Raw genomic sequence first — 26,219 nt, 5'->3', positions numbered from 1 at the left:
CCCCTAAGTGTCCCTCAAAATTGCCAGATTCTTTACCACCTAGATTAGGGAAGATTAATATCTTCTGTATTAAAACAATCTGCAAATCTGTATCATTAGATTTTAGTTAAAGATTGTTTAAAAGTATTTCTGATTTCTTACAGTGTGGATCTGGTTTTGTACATATGTCTAAAATCGATTACTGCAACTCATTATTTACAGGAATTACGTTACAAGAAATTAAACGTTTACAAATTATTCAAAATGCTTCCATTAAATTAATAACAAAATCTAAAAAATTCGATCATGTGACACCACTCCTTAAAAAGGCTCATTGGCTGCCAGTCATACACAGAATTACACACAAATTATGTACTATTATCTTTAAAACATTAGAAAATAAGACTCCAGCATTTTTATTCAGACTACTTATCCCATATTCTGTTAAAAGAACTTTAAGATCTAGTGAACGGAACCTTTTATCAATTCCTACGTTAAAAGTAATTAGCACAAGAAGACAATTTATCTTTTCATGTACAGCTCCCCAGGTCTGGAATGCGCTTCCTATGTTTTTACGGGAGGAGAAAGTGTTTGGGAAATTTAAAAGCGAATTAAAAACTTTTTTGTTTAAAGACGCATTTGCAAATTAATTAAATTTTATTACACAGTGTTACTCTAGTTAATTATTTTTTACCCATTTTTTAATCTCCTTATGTGTTCTCCCTGTAAGTTCTTTCTTTACTATAAAAAAAAATGTATTTCTCTCCCTCTTACCCTTTGTTTACGTTATAATTGAAATTGTATGTAATGTTGTTGTTTCCTTACATGTATATTTTATTGTACATCGCTTAGAAATCTGATTAAGCGATTTAACAAGCAACCTAATAAACTTGAAAACTTGAAACTTGTCTTTTAGGTTATCTTCAGGAAGCTTATTTCTGGACTAAGCAAGTTCTCACAATCATGGAAAAGTCTCTAGTCATACTGAGAGAAGTAACAGATGGATCTCTTTATGAAGGAGTAGCCTATGGCAGCTACACTAGCAGGTCTTTCTTTCAGTACATGTTCATTGTGCAAAGACACTTTGGTATCAACCACTTCAACCACCCGTGGCTTAAACAGCACTTTGCCTTTTTATATAGAACCGTTCTGCCAGGTAAGTTAGAATTTAAAAATATTAAAGCATTCCTATGTTTAGTTTAAATGATTTGTTTATAACAGTTTATATACTTCACTATCCTAAGTCCTAAGGCAGTTTACAAAAATCAATACTAACATAAAATTCTAAAAAATAAAACTTCTAAAATACAAACACTAATCAAAGGCCCTGCAGCAAAATAAACCTTAAGCTGCTTCCTAAGCTCTAAGTAAACTTATAGCCACTAGAGAGTGCCATGTGTGAAAATATGCTGTATGCTTGTCCCCGGATAAAACACAGTTCCTTACCTGAGCACGATGGACCAATGGTCTGACCCAGCAGCGGCAGTTCTAATTTCTACGCACAAAAACTTGGTTCGCCAAACAACAACACCAGAAATCTTTTTAAACTAGTCAGCAATCTCTAAGACATACAGTCCTTTTCCCACCCTACCTTAGACTCTCCACCATCGGCCGATGCGCTGGCTGAGCTCTTCAACAACAAAATTATCAACCTGAGATCCATCCTTTCGATCACTACAACCAATCATTCAAACTACCCAGTTGCCAACTCATAGTCGAACCTAGGGTAGACATGTTCTGGAATAATTTTAACACCCCCACCTGGCTTCAATTCTGCAAATTCTATTCAAAATACGCTGACTCCTACAGCAAATTAGACGGTTGCCCACCAAACATTATGAAAGTCGCCCCAGTCTCCTTTAAAGCCAAATTACATACTTGGCTCTCCTCTCTACTACTGTCAGGCACTTTTCCCGATACCTCAGGCCAAATTCTTATCACTCCGATCATAAAAAATCCCAAGGAATCCATTAAGCTGACCACAAACTACAGACCCATCGCGAGCATCCCATTTTTTATAAAGCTGATGGAAGGCCTGGTTAACCAGAACTTAGTTCCTTACCTGGATAAATTCAACATACTGCACGACAACCAATCAGGTTTTCATCCGGGGATTAGCATGGAAACAGTTATTGCCTCTCTACTAGATTCCCTCCCTACTAGATTCCCTCCACAGATTATTCAGTCAGGGTACAAGCGCTCTGGTCCTGCAATTCGACTTAAGTAACGCTTTCGACCTAGTCGATCATGACATCCTACTCGAATGTCTGGAGTCAATTGGCCTTTCAGGTAATGTCCTAAAATGGTTCCAGGATTTTTTAAGGATACGCTCATACCAAGTTTACAGTGACAACGATCATTCATATTGCTGGGTCAACTCATGTGGAGTCCACAAGGTTCCCCCCTTTCCCCTACACTATTTAACATCTACTTAGCCCCATTGGAGAACCTACTGCAAAGCTTAAAAGTCAAATTTTACATTTATGCAGATGACATCACTTTAGTTTTTCCCCTAACAAACCTATCCCCTGAAACAAAGAGCCCCCTGGCATTCATATTAAAGCAAATTGATCAATGGATGGCCCAATTCAAACTGAAACTCAACTCAGAAAAAAACAAATTCTTCCTAGCTAGCCCGAATGACAAACTCAAAGATGCTTCAATTTCCTTGAATGGTCAAGTCAATCCAATTGTCAACTCCATAAAAATTCTGGGAGTTACCCTGGGCCATCACCTTACTCTTGAAGCGCACACAGAGCTATTGATTAAAAAAGGCTTCTCGACTCTATGGAAACTAAGAACCTTCAGAAAATACTTCGATGCAACCTCATTCCGTTTCAACTAAACTAAACCTTAGGTTTGTATACCGCATCATCTCTACATTCGCAAAACTCGACACAGTTAACAGGAGTTAGGGTAGAAAGGAACTCCAGAGGAGGGAAGGATGAAGAGGAAATTTAGAGGACTAGAATAATCAGAGAGGGAGGAAGAGTTACATTTTTGAGAATAACCAGGTTTTCAGATGTTTATGGAAGAGTTGGAGGGAGCTCAGATTCCTAAGAGAGGAGGTAAGGTTGTTCCAGAGCTCAGTGATTCTAAAAGGGAGGGAGGAACCTAGTTTTCCTACAAGGAGGAGACGCCTTTTAGAGAGGGAAAGGAGAGTTTCAGTTTTTGGGTGGATCTGGTGGAATTGGGGTTAGAGGAATTCCAAGAAAGAGGAATAAAGGGGGGGGGGATGATGCCGTGTAGGATCTTGAAAGTAAGGCAGGCACATTTGAAGTGGACTCTGGAGATTATCGGAAGCCAGTGGAGCTTGAACAAAAGAGGTGAGAAGTGGTCGAATTTGCTTTTTGCGAAGATAAGCTTAGCAGCGGCATTCTGAATCTGCTGGAGTCTTTGAAGGTTTTTCTTTGTTAGGCTTAGAAACATAGAAATAGACGGCAGATAAGGGCCAAGGCCCATCCAGTCTGCCCACCCTAATGTCCCTCCCCTACCTTTGCCCTGTGAATAGATCCCTCCCCTACCTTCGCCCTGTGAATAGATCCCATGTGACGATCCCATTTGGCCTTAAAATCAGGCACGCTGCTGGCCTCGATCACATGCAGTGGAAGACTATTCCAGCGATCAACCACCCTTTCTGTGAAAAAGAATTTCCTGGTGTCAGCTCGTAGTTTCCCTCCCCTAATTTTCCACGGATGCCCTCTTGTTGTCGTGGGACCCTTGAAAAGGAAGATATCTTCCTCCGTCTCTATGCGGCCCGAGAGATACTTGAACGTCTCGATCATGTCCCCCCTCTCTCTGCGCTCCTTGAGTGAGTATAGCTGCAATTTGTTTAGCCGTTCCTCGTATGGGAGATCCTTGAGTCCTGAGACCATCCGAGTTGCAACAGTCCAGTTTGGAAAGGATGGTGGATTGGACCACATGACGCCCTACTACCGGCAGCTACATTGGCTGCCGATGAAGGCACGCGTAAAGTTCAAATTTGCCTGTTTCTGCTTTAAAGCATTACACGGACTTGCTCCCAAATACATTACTGACCTTTTCTCCTTCTCAAACAACAGACACAAGAGAAGTTCACATTCCAACTTCGTTTCCACCCCAGTGAGAGGTTGCAAACTGAAAAAACACCATGAATTCCTTCTCTCACTCCAAGGATGGCAAAGTGTTTTTGATGGAAACAGGTTCTCACTTCCCGGTCGGTCTCAAGGAGGACAAAGATGTCATCTGCGTAAATGTAAAGTGTTTCAAAGGGGGAGAGATGGAGGAGTTTAAGGGAGGACATATAACTGTTGAAAAGGATAGGGGAGAGAGGTGAGCCTTGTGGGACTTCACAGATCGGGTTCCAGGGGGAGGAAGAAGTGCCCTTCATGTTGACTGTGTAGGAGCGGGAGCGTAAGAACTTCGAGAACCAGTCAAGGACAGTGGAATTAATGCCTATCTCGGTGAGTTGGTAAAGTAGGATATCATGATGGATGACATCAAAAGCTGCAGAGAGGTCGAATTGAAGAAGGACGGCGAACTTGTTGCGAGAATGAAGATGTTGAACTTTTGAGATTAAGGAGGTCAGAAGGGATTCGGTGCTGAAATTGGGACAGAATCCATATTGGTAGGGTAGCAGAATGGTGAATTTTTCAAGGTAGGAAGATAGTTGAGTGGATATGATGGATTCTAGCATCTTGGTAAGGAGAGGAATGTTTGCTATTGGACGGTAGCTGGAAGGTGTAGAGGGGTCTCGATCAGGTTTTTTCAGTAGTGGGGTTAAGGAGATATGGCCCATTTCTGGGGAGAATAGACCCGAATGGAGGGCGGAGTTTATGAGAATGGTAAGAGATGAGATGACCTGAGGGGGAGTGTTCTCATAAAGGTAGGCGGGGAATGGATCCAAGGTACAATTGCAGGATTTCAATTTGAGGCAGAGATTATGGACCAGGGATTCAGAAACAAGTTCGAAGGAAGACCAGGATCTGTCAGCTGGGATAGGATAGGAGTCTGTAAGGATAGGGTTGGGGTTGATTGGAATCAGAGATTTGTAGGAGATTGCAGGAGGGAAGGAGCGCCTCAAGGTGGAGACCTTGTCGCTGAAGAACTTTGCCAGAGAATCGGCTGAGGGGGAGGAGTGGAGGGGAGGATGGAGGCATTTTTGGAGGTTAAGGCACGCCATATGTTAAATAATGTGCTAATCTGGTTGTTGGATTTGGAGATTTTGTCACCGTAGAAGTTTTTCCTTGCTTTTTTTAGAACAGTATTGTAGAATTTAATATTGACCCTCCAGGAGTGTTTGTCTGTAGGGGATTTAGATTTTTTTCCATTTTCGTTCCAGAGTACAAGCCTCCATACTAAACTTACTCGACTGCTGCAGCATCATTTATCTGGGATCTTTCAAGAAAACTATTCAAAGACTCCGAATCATCCAAAACTCAGCCATCTGACTGATTTTTGGCATTAAAAAATGGGACCACGTAACCCCCTATTACCAGAAACTTCATTGGCTGCCCCTGGAGGCAAGAGTCTTGTTCAAGTTTACTTGTCTTTGTTTTAAATCTATACTTGGCTCGGCCCCCACATACCTAGTTGCATATTTCAACTTGGACTGCCCCAGCAGACCTATACGCAGAGTCCATATGTTCACCCATCCATCAATAAAGGCCTGCCGATACAAAAGATCCCTAGACAGAACACTTGCTTTCCAAGCAGGCCAAATTAACAACTGGCTGAGCATCTTAATAACGCACGCTTCCTCCTATCTAAGTTTTAGAAAACTAGTAAAAACAAACTTGTTCAACCGTTTTGTATCTTAATTGCTTCCTTTGCCCTATCGCTTTACTCCATCTGATTTTTACCACGTTCTCTCATTTCCTCTCTGCTCTTGGCCTACTGGAATTGATGTCTGTCCAATGTCCCACTCTCGCTGATTGTTTGCAGCAGGCACCTGCTCTCTTTTTCCTGTATCTGCTTCATGTACTTTAATACCTTCTTGTACCTATCTTCGCTGATTGTCCAGCTCCTCTTATTGTGAACCGCCTCGAACTACTATGGCTTTGGCGGTATATAAGAATAAAATTATTATTATTATGTTCTTACCTGTTGCAGGTGTTTTTTGAGGGCAGATATTCTCACAATCGTTCCTCCTCCCCTAATTGGTTTCTTAACTTTGTTACTGAACTGAAGGTCCTACAAGCCGACATTGGGTGGGAAGGCACTGAGGCATGTGTAGTATAGGCAGTCTCAAGACTTTTAAAATGACAGAACACTTTTGCACTATCCGTGCTGGGTTCTGGATGATATCACCCACATGTGAGAAGATCTGTCTGCTGCCCTTGGATAACACCAGCTACATGTAAGTAACTGTGCTTTATCTGCCATCATTTACTATGATACTATATTTGCACCACCTACAAGGGAAGTTCAGGTCTACTTTCTCACCTTTTTATATTACTGTTAACAAGTATGTTCACAGAATATAATTAGAAATTATGATATTTAGTCATGATATTGTCTTTGTGTTCATTTGTGTGCAAAACATTTTAAGATAACTATAAATCAAACTTGAAAATAAATTTGATTTAAAGTTTTTAAAAATTAGATTAAGGCGACATTGCCTTCAAAAGCCAGTCAAAAAATGTATTGAGTCCAATAAAAAGATACCTATTTTTTGTTTTGTTTTTCTATTTATTGATCTTAAAAAATTACTGATTATTAATCCATTCCAATCTTGTTGCACCTCACTATTTATATATTGTAATATACATTTAACCATTTAGAAGCTTCCTCTTATCTTGATTTTAGAAAACAGATTAAAAACTCAATTATTCAATAGACTAGCAACCTAATATATCTTATTACTTACTTATAATTTTTATGTCATTTTAAATTGTTTGTATCTTCCCACTGTAAGCTTTTAACTTTGCTGAAATTTTAGATGATTTAAATTTTAAATATCTATTTGTAGTATATGTATAATGATTAATTGAACCGCCTAGTACTCCTGGGTATGGCGGTATATAAAAATAAACTATTATTTTTTGTTGTTGTTTTCCCAGGTTTCCAGAGAACTGTGGCGATTGCTGACTCAAACTACAATTGGTTCTATGGCCCTGAAAGCCAACTGGTGTTTCTGGATAAGTTTGTGATGCGCAATGGCAGCGGGAACTGGCTGGCAGAACAGATTCAAAGGAATCGTATAATGGATGGTCCAGGAACTCCAGCCAAAGGGCAACGCTGGTGCACCCTACACACTGAATTTTTGTGGTATGAGACAAAATGAATATACTTGAAATAGTGACACCCAGCAGATTTTAGTGTGACTAAACATGATATCAGTAGGGAATGGGATTTCTCATAATGCCTTTCTGTGATTATAGTCAACATGGCTTGCATATTCTATACAGGTACTTGTTTTATAGCTAGGTCAATAGAGAGTTAAGTGATTAGCCCAGAGTCACAAGGCACTTCAGTGGGTTTTGAACCCCTGGTTCATAAGCCATTGCACTAACTACAGTGTTCTCCCCAGAAATTTTTTCCAGCTGGGTGGCATGAAAAAGTAGCCGGGTGGGGCGGGACAGGGAAATTTGGTGGTGGGGAAAATTAAGGGCTCCTTTTATTAAGCTGCAATAGTGTTTTTAGTGCGTGCAGAATTGCCGCGCTACACAGCTAGAACTAACGCCAGCTCAATGCTGGCATTAGCGTCTAGCACGTGCGGCAATTCTGCGCGAGCTAAGCGCGTGGTAAAACCACTAGCGCAGCTTAGTAAAAGGAGCCCTAAATGTGTACTATTTGTATTAGTTAATTATTATTAGTTATTTTCCAATGCTCAATATGGCAGCCTTTCTTAAGGTTTGACACTTGTTCCATAATTTTTTATTGAATTTAAGAAGTATCCAATTCTAGAAGTGAATATTTAGATATTTGCCCTCTTTCAAATGGTATAGCGCAGCGTCTCTCAAACGTTTTTTAACTCCGGCACACTAAACGGAGCAAATGCTTTTTGTGGCACACTAAATGCAGCAAATAGTTTTCATGGCTGTAAAACATTTCTGGGGAGAACACTGTTGCCGTTAGTTTTCAAGGTCCAATCACGTCAAAGACTGATGCTTATCTGGGCAGTTGTATAATAAAAAGAATGGATAAGATAACATGAGAAGAGATATTGTCATGAATCAGAGGGATACATACCCTGTAGGTCCTAAAAGCAGGCTTGTGGATTAGATATAAACTATGAAGGCAGTGGTGTACCTAGCATATGTGACACCCAAGGCCCATCATTTTTTTACACCCCCCCCCCATCTGTATGAAAAACATGATTTTTATAACAATCCACACATCACACAAGAGTGTACCTAGGAAAAGGCAGCATCTTACATACTGCAGTGAGCAGTTTAACATCAATACACCCATTGTAAAACAACAAGCCAGTCTAGTACAGATCATTCCTAACTGAAAACCATGTCTTTCGAACACACAGAAAACACCTTCGCCTAGTATGGAATATGTAATCACAAACTAACCCCTCTCCCTTTTACAAAACTATAATGTGGTTTTTAGCCAAGGTGGTAAAAGCTCAGACTCTCATAGAATTCTGAGCAATTACCACCATGGCCGGTGCTAAAAAAACGCTCTACAGTTTTGTAAAAGGGGGATAAAATAGAAAAACGTAGACAAAGGTTAAATTGAACCACCAAGAAGCTGGACTCTGTATACAATGCAACACCACAGAAACAGCAATGCATCTCCCCTAAAACAAAAAAATAAATAGAATTTTTTTCTACATTGTCTTCTCTGTTTTCTGCTTTCCTCATAGTCTTGTCACTCTCTTCCTTTCATCCACTGTCTACCCTCTCTCTGCCTCTTCTATATGGCATCTTCTCTCCTTGTATTCCCCTTCCATCTCTCCCTTCACCCCTATTATTCTGGCATCCATCTTCTTCCCTTCCCTCCTCCAATGGTCTGGCATCTCTCTCCTATTCTTCCCTTCCCTCTCCCACATGCCCATGGTCTGGCATTTCACTCTCTCCTCTCCCTTCCCCCCACTTCTTTCAGCATCTGCCCCCTTTCTTTCCCTCCAACCCAATTCCATCCAGTATCCTTCCCCCTTATGTCTCTCTCTCCTTTCCCTGCACACCAATTCCATCAGCATCTGTCCCCTTTTTCTCCCTCCACCACCATTCCATAACACCCTGACCCCCTTTTTCTCCCTCTACCACCCTTCTATGCTCCTCTCTCCCTCCAAACCAGCAAGGTCCCATGATGACTGCTTCTGTTGCCTCTGCCTCTGCCTCCACCCGACGCCACTCCTGCTGGATCGTGCGGACCTGCTCTTCACCAGCAATCTTTGCCCCACAGCCCACCCAAGAGCTGCCGAAGCCCCTGCAAGACTGTACTAGCACGCTCGGGCTCCCCTCTGTCCCACCCCACCGCCCTCCCCCTCCTTGGCCTATCAAGGTCCACTGAAGGCCTCCAGACTCTCAACTCCCCTTACCCAACCCGGATTCTGCCCGTTGTCAAAGTTTACCATTGTTTATTCCCCTGTTTTCTATACCATATTTTACCACTGTATTTACTTCTGTTTTGATGTCAAACTTTTACCTGTTTTTTTGCTCACTCTCTGCACCACACTGTACTCTCTGCCAAAGGTTTTGTTACCACTCTCTCACTCCAGTTGCCCCGTTCCCCTAGCACATCACTGTGCAATCCCCCTATTACCCATTTATTACCCCAAGTCTCTTCCGCTCTAGGCACCACACGGAAAGCGCTTAGCCACAAATCGTCCCCTCTAGCCCCTTTAGCCCAAAAAAAAAAAAAAAAAAAAAGGCTCTCCTCCCCTCTCTCGGCCCCGTACTTAGTAAGCTCAATTCAAATTCCCCTGCTCCTTCCCCAACCAACTCTACTCCCCCTTGCTGCAGACTCTCACACACCAACCACCCCACCATGAATCCATCCTTCTGGATCCTTCTCCTCCTACTCTGCTCACCTCTCTATCCTTCCCTCTGTCTGAAACCTCCCTCCCCCAACCTTCTCGACCCCGCTAACTCCAATACCATCTGCCCCGGACTCAGAATCCCCACATTGATACGCACCAGAATTTCCCCTCCCAAGAAAAACCCCCGAAAAGTCAACCAAGATTCCCTAAAGCCCCTACCCCCTGCCAATCCTCCCAACACTGCCCCAGACTCTCTCACCCCAGTCCCTACACTTTACTGCAATGCCAGATCCGCGTGCAACAAGACCCAAATCTTGAAAGACCTTCTAGACGAGCTCGACCCTGGATTCCTGTGCATCACAGAATCATGGATCGCCAAAGACGACCTATTCACGCAAAACGAACTCCTCCCCCACGGTTACCAAGGCCTCTTTTCCCCCAGACCCAATCGAAAAGGAGGTGGCCTGGCACTCCTCTACAAATCTTTCTTCGACGTCCAGCTCCTCGAGACGGGCACCCATCCTTCTCTAGAACATTTGCTTGCTTCAGTCAATGACGAACTCCGCACCCACCCACTGGGCATCCTATTACTATACCGGCCACCCACCCCTTGGGCAAATTCTTCAAATCTCGTCTATGAGACCATAACAAATGCCTTCCTTAAATTCCAAAGACTTCTGATCGTTGGTGATATCAATCTCCACCTCGACGACACAAACAACAATGATACATCCGAATTCAACAACTTCCTTACCTCTCTTGGCTTTCCCTCACCCACCCCATCCCCAACCCACGAAAAAGGGCATACTCTAGACTTCACCACCTTCATCGATCTTACCACCTTCAAAACCTCAACCGACGACACTCGCTGGGAACAAGTCCCCTGGTCAGACCACTTCTTAGGGACTACCTGTCTCCCCGTCTTCATGTCACACCTTGACTCCCCACCCCACTCCTCCCATTCCATAACCTTCCGAAAAAAAACCTCGAGCAACCTATTCTGGCCCAAATTTCTCAACAAACTCTCCTCCAACCCTAGACCTATAGACCCCGAATCACATTGGCACAATTGGACTGCCCTCTCCGAGTCCACCTACCACTCCCTTGCTCCACTAACCACCAAAACCATCTCCTACCCCCGAAAGGCCCCCTGGTACCTACCTCTTCACAGAGAATTAAAACAGAAGTGTCGCGCGTTGGAGCGCAAATGGAAAAAATCCAAATCCCCCTCCGATAGACAGACCTGGAGGGCTAACATTAAATTTTACAATTCAACATTAAAAAAAGCCAGGAAAAACTTCTTTGGAGACAAGATCTCCAGATCCAACAACCAGGTCAATGCGCTGTTCAACATCTGGCGCTCCCTAACTACAAAAAAAGACCCGTCGTTGCTTCCACCATCTCTATCAGCCGAGGCCCTTGCAAATTTCTTTAATGAAAAGATTTCCACCCTAAGACGCTCCTTCCCCCCCACAGTCTCCTACAATCCCCTGACCTCTACTGTCCCCAACTCTACCTTACCTGTATCCATTCCTGCCGACAGATCCTGGACCGCCTTCGAGCTTGTCTCTGAACCGCAAGTCTCTAAACTCTGCCTCAAATTAAAAACTTGCAAGTGCATTTTGGATCCTTTCCCCTCCTACCTATACGAAAATATCCCTACACAGGCCATCACTTCCCTCACCGAACTTATAAACTCTGCCCTAACATCAGGCCTTTTCTCCCCCGACATGGGACACATTTCACTGTCCCCTCTACTGAAAAAGGCCGATCTCGATCCCTCCATTCCATCAAATTACCGTCCTATAGCAAATATCCCTCTCCTAACCAAACTATTAGAATCCATCATATCCACCCAACTCTCATCCTACCTAGAACGATTCTCTATCCTCCTACCCCACCAATTCGGCTTCAGACCCAACTTCAGCACCGAATCCCTCTTGGCCTCACTAATCTCTAAGGTGCAACAACTTCATTCTCGCAACAAACTTGCTGTTCTTCTTCAATTCGACCTCTCCGCAGCCTTCGATGTCGTTCACCACGACATCCTAATCTTCCAACTCTCCGAAATAGGCATAAGCTCCACAGTCCTGGATTGGTTCTCGAAATTCCTACGCTCCCGCTCCTACACCGTTAACACAAACGGTACCTCATCCCCCGCCTGGAAGCCAAAATGTGGAGTCCCGCAAGGCTCACCCCTCTCCCCTATCCTTTTCAACATCTACATGTCCTCTCTGAAACTCCTTCATTTATCCCCCCTAGAAACTCTCTATTCCTACGCTGACGACATCCTCATCCTCCTCGAAACCGACTCGAACCTCTCGAACCTTGCTGAGAACATCTCCACATGTATTATGAACCTCCAATCCTGGGCCCAATCTGTACAAATGAAACTGAATGAGTCCAAAACCAAACTTCTTTGGCTCGGCCCAATCTCTGACCATTTACCCACCTCCATCCCTCTACCCTCCGGCCCCACTCTTCAGCTTGAGTTTTCAAGCAAAGTCCTAGGCATCATCTTAGATTCCTCTCTCTCCTTCAACGATCACCTCAACTCCCTGGTAAAAAAATGCTTCTTTAGCCTCCATATGTTGAGGAAAGTAAGATCCTGCTTTCATCATTCTCATTTCGCCATCCTCGTCCAATCCACCATCCTCTCTAGACTGGACTACTGCAACTCCATCTATATAAGCCTAACTAAGAAAAACCTCCATAGACTTCAACTAATTCAGAACGCCGCAGCCAAGCTTATTTTCGCAAAAGGCAAGTTCGACCACGTTTCCCCACTCCTCTTCAAGCTTCATTGGCTCCCAGTATACTCCAGAGTCCTCTATAAATGTGCCTGCATAGCCTTCAAGATTCTACATGGCGTCCTCCCTCCCATTATCCCACTCTTCTGGAATTCCTCAAACCCGCTCTCGACTAGATCCTCCCAAAAACTGAAACTATCTTTCCCTTCCATAAAAGGTATATCCCGCGCAGGAAAACTTGGAACATCCCTCCCCTTCAGAACCATTGAACTCTGGAACAATCTTTCATCCCCGCTCAGAAATTCTAGCTCCTTCCAATCCTTCCGCAAACACTTGAAAACTTGGCTCTTTTCAAAAATCTAATCACCTCCCGTGCTCTAGTATCCTGTCCCCCCTTATCTCCTCAGTCCCTCTCCTATATCCTTTCTTTGTAGTTCCTTTCCTTTCAAACTCTGTAAACCGTGCCGAGCTCTGCGCACGCGGAGATGGTGCGGTATACAAACCTAAGGTTTAGTTTAGTTTAGTTTAGTTTAGTGATGTTGGAGGGGGGTGGGCCGGCAGACGCAGGGAGTTGTGGCAAGGTTCCGCAATGACTGCAGCTGCCAGTCCACCCCTTCCAATGCCACTTACGTCTTCCAGAGGCAGAGGCGGCAAATGCAGTCATCGCAGGACCTTCCTGCACTTCAGTGTGGCTGCCGACTCTGCTTCGGAATAAGTATGGCAGCCATGCTGAGGTGCAGGTGCCATTTAGAGCAGCTCGGAAGGTTCTGGATCCAGCCGACTGTGTACCCCCTTAAGGCTGGCACCCGGGGCGGTCTGCCACTGTATGAGGGGACAAAAAAATAATTAAAAGAATGGATAACTTGACCGATTTAGACATGTCATACAATTATAACCACAAAAATATGTCCTAAAATGTAATTTTAAACTCAAAAGACTCCAGACGAAAAGCAGACTATAGAAAGGAAACCAGAAAACACCGGGTAGATGAAAAGTGAAACCTGGGAAAGATCTAAATTATTGTTCAAATGAGCTTCTATTAAAACCAAAGAATAAAACCACAGCACTCGGGAAAGTAAAAAAGGGAGAGTAAAATGGACTTAACGAAAAGGTCTCTGCACTGATGAGATAAACTTGTACGCAGAATAAATGTAAACACGCGACAGTGGGGCTATGATATTTGATCTGTTGAAAGAGGCGTCAAAAAAGTGTCGGCAGTGGATTGAATGCACACTGATAGGGGATGGGCATCGGGCTGTTAAAAAAGGCTGCTTTAATAAATAAATGAAAATACTGGTGAAAAACTAAATAAAAAACCAAAACCATGATAAAATGCCGAACCCGACTGCAAGTGGTAGTGAAAGTAGCATAAGGCACCCGTAATACTGTTAGTGCCAGAGCTGCTTAGAATAAAGAACCGTGCTGTACATGAGGAGAAAAAAAGAAAGAATGAGGTGATAAGATGTAAAGTGCTGGCCCCTCACTGCACCACTTGATAAAACTAAGGAGCGATGTTCTAGAGCAGGGGTGCCCACACTTTTTGGGCTTGCGAGCTACTTTTAAAATGACCAAGTCAAAATGATCTACCAACAATAAAATTTTAAAAAAACACAAAGCACACTGTACGCATAGAAAATGTTAATTATCATTCCTATTCCAGGGTTTTTCAAAGAGGTCAAAGCAGATGACTCTATGCACTGTCACCTCAGTAACAACCATACAAAAATAGACAAATATACCCCCTCCCTTTTTACTAAACCACGATAGCAGTTTTTAGCGCAGGGAGCTGCGCTGAATGCCCAGCGCTGCTCTCGACGCTCATAGGCTCCCTGCACTAAAAACCTCTATTGCGGTTTAGTAAAAGGGGACCTTAGTGTAAAATATAGACAGCAGATATAAATTCAGACACATTTTGATCACTAAATTTAAAATAAAATCATTTTTCCTACCTTGTCTGGTGATTTCATGAGTCTCTGGTTGCACTTTCTTCTTCTGACTGTGCATCCAATCTTTCTTCCCTACTTTTAGCCTGTATGCTTCCTCTCCTCCAGACCTCATTCCCTCCCACAACTTTTCCTTCCTCTCTCCCTGCCCTTTCTTTCTCTCTGCCTCCCTTTCTTTTTTTTCTGTTTCTCTTCTTTCCTTCTGTCTCACTGTCTGCCCTTTTTCTTTCTTTCTCCCTGCCCTCCCCCAAGCCACTGCCACTGCCATCGGGTACCAGGACCCAAACCGCCACCAATAACAGGCCCGAAAGCCGACGCTGCCCCAAGCTCTCCCTGCTTCGGCCGACCAGCATTCCTCTCCCCGATGTCAATTCTGCCGCCGGGGAGAGAAAGGCTGATCGGCCCAAGATCGCGATCGACCTATTGGGGGAAATGCTGCCGGGTTCTGCCTTCGCGGAAACAGAAAGTAGGCAGGACCTGGCAGTAAGAAGAGCAAATGCTTCACTAATCTGTCTCCCGCCTTAGCCCATAGCGAACGCTTGCTTCAGGGCTCTCAACATGTGCGTGCCGGCTTCCCTCCTCCCCCCTCCCCCCCCGGACATAACTTCCGGTTTCGGAGGGAAGCCGGCACGCACACGTTAGAGCCCCGGAGCATAAATTCGCTACGGGCTGAAATCTCAAAGCCGGGGTTTTTTTGTTTGTTTTTTTTTATGTTCAGCAGCGGCGGCGGCAGCAGATGATAGCCGGGCGCTCGTCTAAATTAGCTGGGCACACCGCCAGCTAAAAGGCCCTAGGGAGAACACTGAACCATTAGGCGACTGCCCATATTTTAAAAATATGGGGAGGATTTAAAATTTTAGCATAAACAGTGATGAAGCATTCAAGGCATAGAGTCAGTTAGAAACAGAATCATGAAGGCAGATAAAGGACAAATGGCCCATCCAGTCTGCTCATCCGCAGTAACCATTATCTCTTCCTCTCTCTAAGACAGTGTTTTTCAACCTTTTTACATCTATGGACCGGCAGAAATAAAATAATTATTCTGTGGACCGGCATCGGTCCGTGGACTGGCGGTTGAAGAACATTGGGCTAAGTCGTGGGCCAGACCCCGCCCATCTCTACCCAATCTCCACCCCAGACCCTGCCCCCATAATACTAATTGCACCTTGCACATCCCATGCCTCATCTGGAAGCCTTCCCTCATCAGAGAGAAGGCTTCTGGTTCAGGCGCAGGATGCCCATAGGAGCCACTGCTCGTGGCTTTGTGCACTGAATCAGTTTGGAAGAGGGAGCTGGCTCAAAAATAACGCCGCATTGATTGCACCGTGGACCGGCAGTTGAAGAACACTGTTTTGGGCCTGATGCTTGTGCTGGCCCTGTGGACCGGCAGGAAATTTCTGTGAACCGGCATTAGTCCATGGACCGGTGGTTGAAGAACACTGCTCTAAGAGATCCCAGGTGCCTAACCACACATTCTTGAATTCAGATACAGTCTCTGTCTCAACCACGCATCAATCACACTTTCTGTATAAAAGTAATTCCTTAGATTACTCCTGGGTCTACCATCTCTTAACTTCATCCCATGCCCTTTCATTCCAGAGCTTCCTTTCAAATGAAAGCGACTTGACTCACGTAGGTATTTAAACATCTCTCTAGAACAATAATAATAACAATCTATAAATCAATCTCAAAAAATATAATGTTATTAGCCAAGTGGTGAAAATGCCCACTGAAAAACCATTTCATTAAAGTGGAGAAAAAGCCTCAACTTAATTTTAGATGCAGATGGCAACCCAATGAGTTTTCAGCCGTTCTTATTCTTTATCGTGGGCAAAAAACTGCACTACTTTTCAAAAAATGTAATCTTTCAAACCGGGAACATATCCCACCACTGTGCACAGGGAATAGGTAAAAGAACCTATGGAAAAGTTTCACTTATCTTCACAGCTGTTGATCAGATCAGGATCGCGATCCAATGCAATGATCTTCCTGCAATAACAATTTCGGCATTGAAGTGAAGATAAGAAACCAATGTCCAGATCCAACAAGGCTCTTGTTTCACCAACGAATGGCTGCTTCAGGGAGTTCCCTCTTATTCTGTCCACAATTTGGCTCCACCGTAACATAGAAACATAGAAAATGACGTCAGAAAAGGGCCACAGCCCATCAAGTCTGCCCACTCTAATGACCCACCCCCCTAATTTCTTCCACATGCTTATTCCACATGCTTATTCCATTTTTTCTTAAAATCTGGCACGCTGCTGGCCTCGATTACCTGCAGTGGAAGATCATTCCAATGATCAACCATCCTTTCAGTGAAGAAATACTTCACTAACAGGTCTTTGACCTGGAGGGCCGCCGCGGGAGCGGGCTGCTGGACATGATGGACCTATGGTCTGACTCAGCAGAGGCGATGCTTATGCTTATGCTTGTGGTGTCGTTATGAAGTTTCCCACCCCTGATTTTCAACGGATGCCCTCTTGTTGCCATGGGTCCTTTAAGAAAAAAGATATCTTCTTCCACCTCGATATGGCCCGTGACATATTTGAACGTCTCAATCATGTCTCCCCTCTTGCGCTCCTCGAGTGAGTATAGCTGCAACTTACCCAGCGTTCCTCATACGGGAGATCCTTGAGTCCTGAGACCATCCTGGTGGCCATTCGCTGAACCGACTCAACTCTCAGCACATCTTTTTGGTAATGTGGCCTCCAGAATTGTACACAATATTCCAGATGAGGTCTCACCATGGATCTGTACAACGGCATTATGACTTCGGGCTTTCGGCTGACGAAACTTCTACAGATACAACCCATTTGTCTAGCCTTGGATGAACTTTCTCCACTTGATTGGCAGTCTTCATGTCTTCACTAATGATTACCCCCAAGTCTCGTTCAACTGTAGTCCTTGCTAAGGTCTCGCCATTTAGGGTGTAAGATCTGCATGGATTTCTGCTGCCAAGGTGCATGACATTACACTTTTTGGCATTGAAACTTAGTTGCCAAGTCATGGACCAATGTTCCAGTAAGAGTAGGTCCTGCGTCATACTGTCTGGCACTGTGCTTTTGCCTACTATGTTGCATAGTTTGGCGTCATCGGCAAATAATGTAATTTTCCCTCTAAGCCCCTGAACCAGGTTCCTTACAAAGATGTTAAATAGGATCGGGCCCAAGACTGAGCCCTGCGGCATTCCACTGATCACCTCCGACATATCCGAGAGGGTACCATTCACCACCACCCTCTGAAGTCTACCTCTAAGCCAGTCTTTAACCCATGCAGTTAATGTTTCACCTAATCCCATTGAACTCATCTTGCTCAATAACCTGCTGTGTGGGACGCTATCAAAAGCTTTACTGAAGTCCAAGTACACGACGTCCAGGGACTCCCCCATATCCAGCTTTCTTGTTACCCAGTCAAAGAAGCTGATTAGATTGGATTGGCAGGACCTTCCCTTTGTAAATCCATGTTGATGGGGATCTCGCAGATTCTTCTCGTCCAGGATCGTATCTAATTTGTGTTTGATTAGTGTTTCCATAAGTTTACTCACTATCGATGTGAGACTCACTGGTCTATAATTCGCAGCCTCCGTCCTGCATCCCTTTTTATGGAGTGGAATGACGTTAGCTGTTTTGCAGTCCAATGGGACTCTTCCTTTGCTTAGGGAAAGATTGAAGAGCGCGCATAACGGTTCCGCCAGGACATCACTCAACTCCCTAAGCACCCTGGGGTGTAGATTGTCTGGTCCCATGGCTTTGTTCACTTTGAGTCTTGATAGTTCACAGTAGACACTGCTGGGCGAAAACTCAAAATTTTATAACAGGTCTTCCCAGCTTTCCCTTGTCTGCAACTGTGGACCAGACCCAGGCGCCTCGCAGGTAAAGACTGAGCAGAAGTATTCATTTAGTAGTTCGGCTTTATTGGAATCCGATTCGACATAATTCCCGTCTGGTTTCCTAAGGCGCCATAATTCCCATCTGGTTTCCTAAGGCGCCTGACTTATCTCGTGACGTCATTTCTGCCGGATACATTATTGACGAAGCACAGTACTTCATTAAGGACCAGATTCCAAAAATTAATAGAACGTATACCATTCTATTTTTTGATTGAGACCGTTAGGCCAAATGGTATTCAAGAAATAAATAGACCTTTGCTCACTTTGAAACAATCTAGTCTTCACATCACCTCTCCGAGTTGTTTAGGGATATGGTCTAATACAAAACATCTAAATTCAGCACAATGACGAGTCAGCACATCCACTTGTCTTTTATGTGTGATATTAGATCGATGCTCAAACAATCGAGTTTTTAAACTCCTTGCTGTATGCCCTATATAACAGAGATCACACGGGCATACTATTGCATACACTACACCCGTGGTTTCACATGTGACCAAACATGTCATTTTCCAGAGTTTTTTTCTTAGAATATGTACTCGATCTCCTTCACAAATCAATGAACAAGCTATACAGTTATTACAGCGAAATAAACCCACTCTTTCCATCCCTTTAGTGGACTATATATCTGAAGGACATAACAGATCTTTTAAATTCTTATTTCGTGAGAATACCACTTTACAGTCCAACTCTTGGCAATTCCGTTTAGTTTGTAACTTCGGGCATAAGCTTTTAATTTTCCTTCCTAGCCACTGAGAAATACCAGAAAACCGCAATGCACATGTCACAAAGTCAGCGGTCCCAGAGTCCTGTTTGTACTGTAAAAGTTGTTCGCGAGAACTATATCTCGCTCGTTTATAAACTTTAGAGATCACTGATTTTGGATATCCACGTTCTTTATATTTATTTTTCAGCACTTTTGCTTTACTCATGAAATCTTCCGTTGAATGGCAAATCCTTCTATACCTGAAGAATTGCGGTACTGGAAGGTTATTCTTCAAAGTACTTGGATGCGTACTTGTGTACCGTAGCAATGTGTTTCCATAGGTTCTTTTACCTGTTCCCTGTCCACAGTGGTGGGATATGTTCCCGGTTTGAAAGATTACATTTTTTGAAAAGTAGTGGAGTTTTTTGCCTATGTTACAGAATAAGAACGGCTGAAAACTCATTGGGTTGCCATCTGCATTCAGCAGACTCACGCAAGGTCGAGCCGCTTCCACTGCCTCAGGCTGACCTTTCACACTCTTTGCAGGGAGCAGAGTCTCTGCGAGTGTCTGGTCTGGCATCAGTGCACGTACAGCAAGGAGCAGATTCTTTGCCAGTGCCTCGGAAGGAATCCTCACACTCTATACAAGGAGCAGAGTCTTTGGGAGTGCATCAAGGTTCCTCCATCAAGCCTCTGGAGCTTCAATCTACAGCCTCCAGTCCCATACATTCGTTGATACCATCGGCTGCTTCCGTCTCCGAGGCGAAATCTCCTCGATCTTCGAGATCTGCTTCCAGGCATAGTTCTCATTGACGATCGAGGCCTTCTTCGAGGCATCCTTCTAGGCATAGTTCTAAAGAAAGACCTTCTTCAACTAAGCCTCGATCTACTTCAACTTCGACTAGACCACCGACTCCTTGTTCGAGGTCTCCAATGCCGGACCTCGAGGATGTCCCGGTTTCGATTGCCTCGTCCAAGTCACCATATTCCTTTGATGCCTTCTTTCCTGCCGAAGCTTCATCTTCGACCCAGGCTGCCTCGACGTCCTCAAGTCCTTCTCGAGGCAAAGCATTGGCAGATCAGCTATCTTTCTCATCTTTTCTTTGTCAGATGGCTGTGGACTTGGACCTTCAATTAGATACTGGCTCCAAATACTCTAAGGAGTATCTCGAAGTCATGCATCTTCCTCAACCTCCGGCAGAGTCTCTTAATCTTCCACTTCATAAGCTTTTGAATCAGACTTTTGGTCGATGCATGGAGACACCTTTTTCCATACCAGCTGTTCCAGGAAAATTGGACTCCAGGTATAAAACTGTGCATTGCAAAGGGTTTGACAACTCACAGTTATCTCATCAATCCCTGCTTGTCGAGTCCTCCTTAAAGAGGTCCCATTCTTCCAAGGTTTATGCCACCGTTCCTCCTGGAATGGAAGGGAAGGGAAAACTATGGACAAATTCGGACGTCACATCTATCAAAATGCTATGATGTCCTCTAAAGTCCTCAATTATAATTTTCAATTCATCACTTATTTTGAATTCCTTATTTCTCTATTGCCAAAGTTTTTGACTTATCTGGATACTCAAAAGCATTTTGAATTTCAAGAAGTCCTGGCTTCTTTATCCCAACTCAAGATTACATCTCCTGCAGTCATCTTGTCATGCAGAAACTGACAATCCGGAAACTATGTGGTCATATATAAAATCCATTCTGAACGAAGCATCTAACCGCTACATAAATACAGTAAGCAAACACCGGAGAAACAAAAAACCACAATGGTTCAGCAATGAAATTTCTGGCCTCATTAAAAAGAAAAAAGAAGCATTTATCACCTACAAACATCTTGGAAAAAAGGAGGCAAAAGAAGACTATCTGGCCAGATCTAGAGCTGTCAAGAAAGCAGTCAGAGAAGCCAAACTTCAAACAGAAGAAGATCTAGCACGGAATATTAAAAAGGGGGACAAATCATTCTTCAGGTACATTAGTGACAGGAAGAGAAACAAAGATGGGATAGTACGCCTTAGGCAATCAGACGGAAACTACGCAGAATCTGATAATACCAAGGCAGAACTGCTAAACGAATACTTCTGCTCAGTATTCACCTGTGAAGCGCCAGGAGCTGGTCCACAACTACAGCAAATAGACATCCAAAATGACCTGTTTCATGATTACGAGTTTATACCCAGTAGCGTCTACCACGAACTTTCAAGACTCAAAGTAGACAAAGCCATGGGACCAGACAATCTACACCCCAGGGTACTCAGAGAGCTGAGTGAAGTTCTGGCTGAACCACTAGCCGTGCTCTTCAATCTTTCCATGTGCACGGGAAAAGTACCCCTAGACTGGAAAACAGCTAACGTAATTCCACTTCACAAAAAGGGCTGCAGAACAGAGACAGAAAATTACAGACCGGTGAGTCTTACATCCATAGTGTGCAAACTCATGGAAACACTGATCAAACAGAATCTTGACAAAATTCTAGACGAAGAAAACTTACGTGATCCACACCAACACGGATTTACCAGGGGAAGGTCCTGCCAAACTAATCTGATTGACTTCTTTGACTGGGTGACCAGTCATCTGGATGCCGGGGAGTCCCTAGACGTGATATATTTGGACTTCAGCAAAGCTTTTGATAGCGTCCCACACCGCAGGCTGTTGAACAAACTAAAATCGATGGGATTAGGAGATACATTCACTACATGGGTAAAGGATTGGCTAGATGGTAGGATTCAAAGGGTGATGGTAAACGGTACCCCCTCCAAAACGTCAGCTGTGACGAGTGGAGTACCTCAGGGCTCCGTCTTAGGGCCGATACTATTCAATTTATTCATAGGAGATTTGACCCAAGGACTTAGAGGAAAAGTATCACTGTTTGCCGACGACGCCAAACTATGCAACATAGTAGGCAAAAGCAGTGTACCTGACTTTATGACGCAGGACCTACGACATTTGGAACAGTGGTCATCAACTTGGCAACTAAGCTTCAATGCCAAAAAATGTAAAGTAATGCACCTAGGCAAAAAAAACCCACACAGAACTTACACACTAAATGGTGAAACCTTGTCCAGTACCACGATAGAACGTGATTTAGGAGTGATCATTAGCAATGATATGAAGGCTGCAAATCAGGTGGAGAAGGCTTCGTCCAAAGCAAGACAAATGATGGGCTGCAGAAAACCTGAAGTCATAATGCCACTGTACAGATCCATGTTGAGACCTCATCTCGAGTATTGTGTTCAATTCTGGAGACCACACTACCGGAAAGATGTGTTGAGAATTGAATCGGTTCAGCGAATGGCTACCAGGATGGTCTTGGGGCTCAGGGATCTCACATATGAAGAAAGACTAAAAAAACTGCGGATGTACTCGCTGGAGGAGCGAAGAGAGAGGGGGGACATGATTGAGACCTTTAAGTATATCACGGGGCGTATAGAGATGAAAGATGATATCTTCAGTCTTACAGGGCCCTCGATAACCAGAGGACACTCGCTGAAAATCAGGGGAGGGAAATTTCAGGGTGATGCTAGAAAGTACTTCTTCACCGAAAGGGTGGTCGATCATTGGAACGAGTTGCCTCAGCAGGTGATTGAGGCCAACAGCGTGTCAGATTTTAAGAGAAAATGGGATATTCACATGGGATCAATAGGGAAGTAAAAGTCAGGGAGTAGGTTATTGGTATGGGCAGACTCGATGGGCTATAGCCCTTTTCTGCCGTCAATTTCTATGTTTCTATGTTTCTATCTTACGATGCCTTCGAGTTGTCTGCCCGGGCAGCTCCTTGTTCTGTGGCTATGCGTCGTATTGCTTGGCTTCGTACCATTGACATGGACTCTAATCTTCAATACCGCTTGGCTAAGATCCCTTGTTACGGCAATGACCTGTTCGATGAATCCATCGAGGCAGCCACCAAGAAATTGTCTGACCATGAGAAATCCTTTGCATCTATTGTCAGACCCAAGCCAAAGCCAGCTCCTGCTAAACCTGCATGCCATGCTCCTATCTATCAGCAGCGTTTTACTATGAGGATGGCTCCTTATAATCGCCCTCCTCTAAAGAAACAGCAGCCTCAGAAACAACAGAAACCTCAACCTTCTGCTGCACCTAAGGCCACTCAGCCTTTTTGACTGTTTAAAACAGAGCATAACCTCCACCGTTCTGACTCTGTCTCATTTTCCCACTATAGGAGGTCGTCTCCATCATTTCTACAATCAATGGATGATAATTACATCCGACCTCTGGATACTTTCCATCATCAGGGAAGGATACTCTCTTCATTTCTCTCAGATTCCACCAGAGCTTCCTCCAAGAGTATCTTTCCAATCCATCCCAGACCGCCCTTCTTCTTCAGGAAGCTCAAGCTCTGCTTAGTCTTCATGCCATCGAACCAGTTCCCTTGGAACAGCAGAACAGGGGTTTTTACTCCCGTTACTTCCTTATTCCAAAGAAGATGGGCGATCTGCGACCCATTTTGGATCTCAGGGCTCTCAACAAATTCCTAGTCAAAGAAAAGTTTTGCATGTTGTCCTTGGCATCCCTTTATCCCCTTCTCGAGCAGAACTACTGGTTATGCTCTCTGGATCTCAAGGAGACCTACACTCATATCCCCATTCATCCGACCTCCCGTCAGTACCTCAGATTTCGGGTGGAGAATCGAGGGCCATATTGAGGTAGAAGAGGATATCTTCTTTTTTAAAGGTCCGACGGCGACAAGAGGACATCCATGGAAAATCAGGGGCGGGAAATTGCACGGCGACATCAGGAAGTACTTTTTCACCGAAAGAGTGGTTGATCGCTGGAATAGACTTCCACCTCAGGTGGTTGAGGCAAGCAGCGTGCCTGATTTTAAGAAGAAATGGGATCGTCACGTGGGATCTCTGCACAGAGTTAAATAGGGGAGGGTCATTAGGGTGGGCAGACTAGATGGGCTGCGGCCCTTATCTGCCGTCTTTTTCTATGTTTCTATGTAATCTGCATTTTCAATACAGAGCACTACCCTTCGGCCTGGCCTCATCTCCCAGAGTGTTCACCAAGTGCCTGGTTGTGGTAGCAGCAGCTCTAAGAAATCATGGTCTTCAGGTATTTCCCTACCTAGACGACTGGCTCATCAAAGATTCCACATCTCAAGGGGTTATTGTAGTGACCCAACGGACTACCTGGTTCCTACAAAGTCTGGGATTCGAAATCAACTTTCCCAAATCTCAGCTTCAGCCTTCACAGAATCTACAGTTCATTGGAGCTGTTCTGGACACTGTCCAATTCAGAGCATTCCTTCCACAAGAACGTCTGGAAGCTCTTCTTCAACTCTGTCAGACAGTGTCTTCCCGCTCTTCCATCTCAGCGAGACACATGATGGTACTTCTGGGTCACATGGCCTTCACAGAACACGTGACTCCTTTTGCCAGACTTCACCTCAGGCAGCTATTCTCACAACCCACCCACCTCCCCTGGTTGGCTTCTCTGCTAGCTATCTGCGGGCGACTCGAAACTTTGAGTTTATTCAAGCAAGTCTGCTTGTGAGGTGTCCGCTTCCGGGCTCTGTCGATGACGTCACCCATATGTGAGAATAGCTGCCTGCTGTCCCTGGATAACATCTGTTATAGTAAGTAACTGTGCTTTCCATATCTTATAAGAATAGCCTTACTGGGTCAGACCAATGGTCCATCAAGCCCAGTAACCCATTCTCACAGTGGCCAATCCAGGTCACTAGTACCAAAACCCAAGGAGTAGCAATATGCCATGCTACTGATACATGACAAATAGTGGCTTCCCCCGTGTCTTTCTCAATAACAGACTATGGACTTTTCCTCCAGGAATTTGTCCAGACCTTTCTTAAAACCAGCTACGCTATCCGCCCTTACCACATCCTCTGGCAACGCGTTCCAGAGCTTAACTATTCTCTGAATGAAAAAATATTTCCTTCTATTGGTTTTAAAGTATTTTCCTGTAACTTCAAGTTTCAAGTTTATTAAAAAATTTTTATACTGCTTATTCAAATTTTCTAGGCGGTGTACAGCAATAATAAAAGAGATATCTTTAAAAAAAAAAAACAAATTAGGGTTAAAATAATTATACAAAACAGTATTAAATTAGTAGACATTTACAGTGGAACACATACTAACGTCACACAATTGGGAAAGAGGGACTGAACTACAATATTTGAATAAAGCACACTTAGGGGTAAAACAATAGGTAGGGAAAGAGACTGTAGTTGATTTAATCCTAAGAAGTACAGTTTTATCCAAAAGCATCCTCAAATAAAAAATGTTTAGAGTTTTGCTCTAAATTGCTTTGTCGAAGATTCCATTCGTAAATGATTAGGCAATGAATTCCAAAGGGAGGGTGCAGTGACGGCGAAATTATTGGATGGTACAACTAGGAGATTTTGTGATACAGAGCAAAGAGACTTAGCGGGATAGTAGGGAGTAAGAAGTCTATCGATAAACTCTGGTTGACTATGTGAACAAGTTGTAAAGGTTAATAATAGAATTTTATAACTAATTCTATGTTCAACAGGCAGCCAGTGAGCATCGATTAAAAGGGGAGAGACATGGTCGTATTTCTTTGCGCCATAAATGATCTTAATAGCAGTATTTTGTACTATCTGTAGGCGTCTTATTTCCTTTTTAGTAATGCCCTTATAGAGGGCATTACAGTAATCTATACAAGCTCCCAATAACTTTAGAGTAGTTACAACTTTAATTGGGAGGATTCAAATTTCAAAGGGGCCTGAAGAGTTATTCCCTCTTTAAAGGGAAAAATCATTAGCTTAGATTTGTTGATGTTGAGTGATAACCTATTTGAATCTAACCACAGTTTGATTTTTTCAAGTTTTTGGTTGATGGAAACAACGTCCGCGATGTTATTTAGATCGATAGGGTGGATTAGTTGCATATCATCGGTGTAAGCAAAGGTGGTGAAGCCGATAGATTGGCCCACAGTCAGAAGAGGGGACAAAAAGATATTAAAAAGTAGTGGTGATAGGATAGAACCTTGCGGAATTCCATGTTTAGTGGAAGAAGGTTAGGATGATAAATTG

The 26,219-nt window shown here is 43.8% G+C and overlaps 1 protein-coding gene across 3 annotated transcripts in view; it reads left to right on the top strand.

The window, feature by feature from the left end:
- The window catches only part of DSE (dermatan sulfate epimerase), a 244,157-nt gene that overhangs the window by 123,170 nt on the left and 94,768 nt on the right, over positions 1–26,219 (top strand). For 2 of the 3 annotated variants that reach the window (XM_033937233.1, XM_033937231.1), the window contains exons 4-5: positions 896–1,135; positions 7,020–7,227. In XM_033937233.1, the coding sequence (XP_033793124.1) occupies positions 896–1,135; positions 7,020–7,227 (448 nt within the window). The remainder of the gene's footprint in view (positions 1–895; positions 1,136–7,019; positions 7,228–26,219) is intronic. The other variant, XM_033937232.1, reaches the window with a different exon arrangement.

Source organism: Geotrypetes seraphini, chromosome 3 (assembly GCF_902459505.1).
Source record: "Geotrypetes seraphini chromosome 3, aGeoSer1.1, whole genome shotgun sequence".
Lineage (NCBI taxonomy): Eukaryota > Metazoa > Chordata > Amphibia > Gymnophiona > Dermophiidae > Geotrypetes > Geotrypetes seraphini.
The sequence above is the reverse complement of the archived record's forward strand: the minus strand, read 5'-3'. Positions and strand labels throughout refer to the sequence as shown.